We start from the raw sequence: 7,436 nt of genomic DNA on the forward strand, positions 1-7,436 counted from the left end.
GCTTGCAAAAACTATTGAGTCCTTTCTCTTTTTCGTTTTTTTCCCTTTTGCTAATTATTTCTAGAATGTTCCAGTGTATTTAATTATGTGCTGCTTTCTTGCTTCCTTTCAGAATAATTATCCATACCTTACATGTTTCCTGTGTCATCTGAATCAAAATCTGTAGAGTGCATTGTATATTGGTAGCATTTTCATTTTCATTGTTTGAGAGAGAATGAAAACAATTACATTACAATAAATGCAATCACATTTTTTTCTATTGCGATCAGTTTTAAGGGCATTTTCTGTATTTTGGATTTGAATTTCATAAGATTTTCATTAAAAGGGGGGGGAATCCTAGAATTCTCTGTATTAGAAGTAATTGAATTAAAATATAATGAATTGTATTAAAGGATAATTCTAGTTACATCTTTAAAGAATTTTGTATTCCAGTTACTCTCAAACTATACCTCTTGATGCCTAAAAATATTTAAAAGTAATGTTGTTACCTAACACTTCAGCATAAACTGACCAAGAAAAAGCTAGCAAATATAAATATACATACAAAAAAGATGCATCTATTTTATATAGCTCTTGCCCTTTTTTGGTGTATTTGCTATATTATAGTCCAAAATACATTCTTTTTTTGGCCTGTGTATAGCAGACCCTGGAATATTCCTTTTTTTCCTCTATGGTTTAATCTGTTTGTTTTTCCTCATAGAAATACAATTTCTTGATTTGAAGATACAGGTTGTGTGTGTTGTTTAAAGTGATTTCTGTTAAACTGAATGTTAATACCAGTTTCTGTTTCTCCTCTGCACAGTCCCTTCAGTCTGAATATGTTCAGTACTAAAGCCTTGCTGCTTCGATGAAAGCTGTTCAACTCTTAAAATCCCATTTCTTCATGGAGGAGCAATGTTGAGGGAAAGAAACTGCTCACTGAGAGGAGAACGCTTCATCCCTAGATACATTAAAACATTAAACTAAGACACCCAACAGAGACTTTGAACAGCCAGAGATTTCTGATTAATGACTACTGCAAATGCACTGAAGTTAAAATTTTCCAGCTGTATACAAAATTGTTGCAATTTTCATAAATTTAAAGTTGACACTGACTTGAGGATATTTCTAATGGATTTCAATAATACATTTATAATTACATTTGTGTACACAGTGTTACAATATGTATGTATTAAGAAAAAGTATTTTGGTAAAATATAAATCTATATATAAATTATGTAAAAATTAGAATATATTTTGATTTAGGTTTCTTCACTTTGCTACCAAAAATATATATATTTTAAATATATTTTAAAGTTTATCTACAGTGTATGAAAACATTTTATGAACAAAACCATTTTGGGTTTTATTTATGGGTCCACTGTTACTGCTTCAAGTTCAGTTTGTTTTTAGCAACTAATCTGCTTTAAGTAACTTAGTTGGAAAGCTAGTTAGTTGCATCATCTGAGAGAGCTTGGTATATCATCAAGTTTTCCTTTCAGCTGTCAGCTGCTAATGTTCCATATGGTCATCCTAAAAGGAACTTAAAATAGCTACTTGTGGATTAGGGAAAACCCAACATTCCTATCATATGTCCTCCCTTTGAAAGCAAAAATAATATAGCTAATAATTATGCTATATTACTAACATTTTCCTCTGATTTATTTTAAAGGAATATTTTACTTTTTGCTTTTTACTTTCAGCATTGCTAAATGTGTGTACCATTTGGTCTAGCCTATAGTTACATTTGTGTTGTAGCAGTTTTAAAATCGAACATAAATCAGAATTAACCTTCTGCTGTGCATTTAAACGGCATGAAAAGAGAGGCTAAATTCAGAACAGACATAAGCAGCGCAATTCCATTGAAGGGTGGAGTTGCACACCTGCTTATAACAATGGCCACGTGCTGCAACTTGGGTGGCAAAAAATGTTGCCACAGATTTATACATGGAAGGAAAAAATTATTTGCATTACAGTTTGCAAGTGAATTAATATCTTTTCTAGACATTTTCTCAACTATACTCTATTGTTAGCTATTAATTATTGTTACATCACAAGCTAATTTCACCAGTGGTACAGACAACCTTGGACTTGTAGATCTACTTAGAGTTAATTCGGAATAAAACTTACGGAAAGCATTTCAAACAATGTTAGCAGATGAGGTTTGTAGTACTTTACTATAACAGAACTATTTCTCCTATATTTATAGGAGAAAGTGTCTTGGTGATATCATCACATACATATATCTGCAAAAAAAGTGCTTTAGAAAAAAATGCACTAATTTGATTCTGAAATAAATTATCAGTAAAATTCAGAATGCAGGAATAAAACATAGACTTGTCAGCTACAAGTCTTTTCACTTGATACAGAAAGCTGAGGAGGAAATATTAGGCTAAATGTTCAGTCTTCATTGTTAAAATACACTGAGTGGACTAACCTGAGTAAAAATACAGGTAGGCCCTGGGAGAGGGAAGGGGGGCAGCAAATGAAGTTATGATAATTTAACGTTTTATTACAAAAAAAATCATAAGTTTAGATCACATTTTGAAGGGAAATAGTCATAATGAACATCCCTATAGTTATATAAACCATGTTGAATGCAGCTATTTAAATCACTGAATAAAATTTACATGCAATAGCCTTGTGTATATGTGACATATACACACACCAAGTAGCATATGTTTGTGTGCATATATAGACACATAATGATATACTGTATATGAATGATTGTTAGGTTAATTGTAAGGTAATTCTACCTCCTATAAACTTGTTTGTATTTTGTTATGGATAGTTTTCCCTCATAAAAATACATATTTTCTATTTTGAAGTGTAGACACACTGCTAATCAACAATAAAAAAATGCAATGCTTATATATGTCAGCTGCCTCCTTTGTTCGTTCTTCTCTCTTACTCAGATTTTACTCTGGCTTTTGTCAGATATTGTACAAGAATATAGTTGACTCTTAACATAATAATAATATTAAACTGCTTTTTCAAAAGACCATAATTCTACTGTTGTATATAATGCATTTTGAAGAGAGAATTTGAATTTCACAAAAAGATCTGGGTACAGAAAGCCATTCTCTTTAGAAAAAGTGACAACCAGAGAGTTCTTCACTTTGAGTGCCTGAGGCGGTGTTCAGTCAAGGTAAGAATACAGTGATTATAAAAAGAACAATACTATAATGAAATTTATCATATGATTAAACAAATGACCTCTATACAAGGACAATTATTAAAGGTACTGCTCCTGTTCATTCATGCATACAGAATAGTGTACTTAGTTCCTATCAGTAGTCTTCCCAATAGTAGACTCTGTCTCCACAAGAACCTCAGAAATACTGTTTTTACTAGATCCTCAGTTACAAAAAGGAAAAGCATGTCCTCCTTTGAAAGCTGACTTCTGTCTATAGTCAGATCTAAATACAGATATGCTTTGATAATGATGTTTAGCACCTGTATTGTGTTGTTTCAAAGCACTACAAAAATGGAACTAACCTGCCCAATGCTCCTGTGACAGTTAAAGTATTTGCTGTATAATTACTCCATTTTTCAAATGGGGAAGTGATGCAGAGAGGATGTTACTTGCCTAAGGACATGCTTTAATGCAGTGGCCAGGCCAGGAGCAGAACTGGAGTCCTCTGAATTCTGATATCTAGGTATTTATATTACTTTCAGTACTGTGGTACCTGTGTACAATGAAGAGGTCTCTTTCCCTGAATTCAACCAAATAATGGCTGCCCCATATTGGACATGTACCGAATTACTTCAGGCTCAAGCCAACTACTAAAAAAAGTTAAGTGCTGATCTAAGAGCTGAAATTGCACCTCTTTCTTTGGGTCTGTCATTCACTGCCATTTTGATGCATTAATTGTTTCACTACATCATCGAAGGCAATAAACTATACAGTGTTTGAGTGGTGCAATCCCTGTCTTATTCAAAAATACATAAGTACAGCCTATGCCTTCATTAATACAGATGCCATAACTGACATCTGTCAGAGCCAAGTTGTGTAAAGCACAGTAAGGCTGCTAGTCTCCTCTAGAACCTATTCTGAATTCTTGTCACAGGGTGATACTGGCCTTTTAAGAGGGAAAAGGCTAGTGCACATGTGGCTGGTCAGATAACCCCACCCCATCCCCTTTAGGCTTTTAAATAAGGGTACCTAGGCCCTCGAGGGAAGGTAGGGGAGTCCGAGCCTGAAAGAGAGAGAGGAATTAACAGAGCGAGAAAGAGGGGAAAGAGCTGCAGGAGACCAGTAACTGAGCTGCCGGTGAGGAGCTTGGAAGAATGAACTGACCAAAGCTGGGGACACCTGGTGTGCAGAATGACCCCAAGGAAAAAGATGAGGCTCCAACTTGGTTAGGGGAAGTTGAGCCTGGAAGCAAGAGGGTTGTTGTAGGAGGGTGGATCCCTCTGAGTGCAGACAAGACTTACAGGCAAGGAGGACAAGGTTGCAAGAGAAGGAAGGAGGCAGGGCAGGACTGTTACTTTTCCATATTTTTTCATGGTTGTGTAGCAGAAGAGTTCAAGAGCCTGTGTAGAAGGCTAAAACTGAGTTGGGTGGGACTTACTGTTTTTGTCCCCAAGCTGGTGGACTGACCCCTCCCCCACCCTAGGCTATACATCGGCCTCATTTTTTCTGGTTTCCTAATAGCTAGAGGGTAACATGCTTTGCCACGTCTGTCAGCCAAGCTCATTGCACCTATCCGTGGCTCCTCCCATTCCTCCATTTTCTACTTTTACATGCTCCCCCTGTGCCACCTTCCATACCCCTCTATTCCAGGGATACTCTGCAACTCTCCCCATCCTCTCCCTCATGCCTGGGGAATCTGTGTGCTGCTATCTTCCCACTCCCTATACTGGAGGGTGGGGTGTCTGTGTGCCCCCTTCATACCATAGACAGATATTGCGACTGCATATCTTGGGGGACCAAGTGTATGAATGACTTAAGTGTGTAATTCCAGGGGATGAAAATTGCCAGATCTCCAGCAGCAACTAAGAACTGGGGTGGGGGTGGGAGTGGTTAAGGTGAATCCCTCAGGTTGTAAACACCTCTAGAAGGGCACCACCCCCTGGGGGATTTGCATATACTGGTTCCAACTGGATTTCCCAGAGGCCAACAGGAAAAAACCTTTTGATATAAAAAGACCTGGTTTAAAATGATCCATGGCCTTCTGCCTAGTCCAGCAAACAGATAGGACCTTCTGTGCAAGGGGGGCCCATCCCTTGCAAAAGGCTTGGAAAGACTTTGGCCTGCCTGAGCCCCATGAGACTGACTGGTGACTTATTGAAAGCTTTTAGCATGTAGATAGGAACTTTTTTCAAGTGTTTTCTTTCTGTCACGCTCAGGGGTGCTGGAACAATTTGTGTAGTGGAGGTGCTGAGAGACATTGAACCGAACTGTAAACCCTGTGTATAATGGAAACCACTGCAAGCCAGGGGATGTGGCAGCACCCCTAGCTACAGCACCTATCATGCGTCTACTTTTAGATAAAAGGTGCTTGCTTAGGAAGAGCTGGATGGTGACCTGTAACTGCTGGCCATGTACTGGTCATTCCCCGTAGAGAGGGAAAGCAAACCATAGGCCTGCCTGTTAAACAGACAGGCTTGCTGGGGATGTTGCAATGTAAGGTAGAAAGCTGTGCAGCTGTCACACCCTTGGTCAGAGGGGCCTCTGTGTGCTCCCATCCCGCAAACTCCCCACTAGGGGTCCTGTGTGCCCCCACTACAGAATCCCCCATTGAAGGGGTTCTGTATGCCCTCATTACCTTGTTCTCCTGTAGCAGCAGCTCTATGAAATCCAGTCCCCCAATTTCTAGACCCCCTACACACACACACACTCCCCTCCCTCCATACCAGGTCCCCCATGTTTCACTCCCAGCAGGGGCTGTGCATGTGCCTCAATTTCTTCCCAGCTCTCCTCCCTTCCCACATTCTCCTCTGTTGGTTGTTTGGGAGAGTATTAAGGGAGATCATGTCCGGGAATCATTCAGGGTGTCAGCATGTTGATGCTATTGGGAGGATGAGCAGAGATGACATGGAGTATTGTTAGGTTGCAAGATGCTAATGGATGCCATCAACCAGTGGTTTGATGTATAGACAATTGCAGAAGTGCTTGGCAGAACCACAGCTTCAGTCAAATGATAGGGTCTTGGTGTTCTCTGTTTGGGGGGAAAAAAAAAACATGATGTCATATCATATGATAACACTTTCCATTTTGCTAGCACGGAGATGGGCAAACTACAGCCCGTGGGACTCTTCTGCCTGGCCCCTAAACTCCTGGCCAGGGAGGCTAGGCCGCAGCCCCACCCCTGCAGTTCCCCCTCCCCCGCAGCCTCAGCTCACCCCACCGGCAGCGCAATGCTCTTGGCAGCAGGACTGTGAGCTCCTGGGGCAGCGCAGCTGTAATGCCACCAGCCTCCGGTGCTCCAGACAGCGCAGTAAGAGGGCAGGAAGCAGGAGTGTTGGATAGAGGGCAGGGGAGTTCAGGGAGGTGGGTGGGAGGTGTGTGAATAGGGGTTGGGGCAGGAAACGGGGATTGAATGAGGGCAGGGGTCCTGGAGGGCCCGTCAGGATGGAGGGGAGGGTTGGATGGGGTGGCAGGGGCAATCAGGAGCAGGAGTTCTGGGGGCAGTCAGGGGACAGGGAGAAGGGATGGTTGGATGGGGTAGGGGTCCTGGGGGGGGTTAGTCAGGAAACAGAGGGGAGGTTGGATGGGCTGGTGGGGGGCAGTCAAGGGACAGAGAAAAGGGGTGGTTGGATGGGGCAGGTCCAGGGGGGCCATCAGGGAACAGGGGGGTTGGATGGGAGGTGGGGGCCAGACCATGACCCCCTCCCCTAACCAGCCCTCCATACGATGTCCAAAACCCAATGCAGCCCTCAAGCCAAAAAGTTTGCCCACCCCTGTGCTAGCATCACAGCAGGATGTTCAACAGCAGCTACTAGAGCTAGGCATTTTTACATCAGCAAGTCTGGATAACTTACATCTGAGTTTCGAAAGCGTTGACTAAGGCACTCGCTGGACCATTAATGTTGATTTTCAGTGTCTTGAAACACTGGGGAAGTGCCGATAGGCAGAAACTAATGTGCCAATATTTTAAGAGGATGAATGGGATGACCCTGGTAAATATAGACATTGATCCCAAGCAAAATAATGGATTGGCTGATAGGGGAATTTATTAATAAAAATGGAGGGTAATATAATTAATGTCAATCAACATGGATTTATGCAAAATAGATCCTAATGTGATACTGGATTTTTTAAATTAGATTACAAGTTTGGTTGATAAGTATTGCATCAACACTTATGTAAGGCATTTGACTTGGTACCACATGACATTTTGATTCACAAGCTAGAACAATGTAAAATGAACATGATATATGTTCAATGGGTTAAAAACTGGCCCACTAATAGGACTCAATGTAGTTGTAAAGAGGGAATCATCATCCAGATG

The 7,436-nt window shown here is 40.8% G+C and overlaps 1 protein-coding gene across 2 annotated transcripts in view; it reads left to right on the forward strand.

The window, feature by feature from the left end:
* CDC14A (cell division cycle 14A) overlaps window positions 1-2,850 on the forward strand; it is a 120,632-nt gene extending 117,782 nt beyond the window's left edge. For both annotated transcript variants that reach the window (XM_050962359.1, XM_050962360.1), the window contains one exon: window positions 803-2,850. In XM_050962359.1, the coding sequence (XP_050818316.1) occupies window positions 803-832 (30 nt within the window). In that variant the 3' untranslated portion in view covers window positions 833-2,850. The remainder of the gene's footprint in view (window positions 1-802) is intronic.
* Window positions 2,851-7,436: the final 4,586 nt, after the last annotated feature.

The sequence above is a fragment of the Gopherus flavomarginatus genome, chromosome 7 (assembly GCF_025201925.1).
Source record: "Gopherus flavomarginatus isolate rGopFla2 chromosome 7, rGopFla2.mat.asm, whole genome shotgun sequence".
NCBI classification, from domain to species: Eukaryota; Metazoa; Chordata; order Testudines; family Testudinidae; genus Gopherus; species Gopherus flavomarginatus.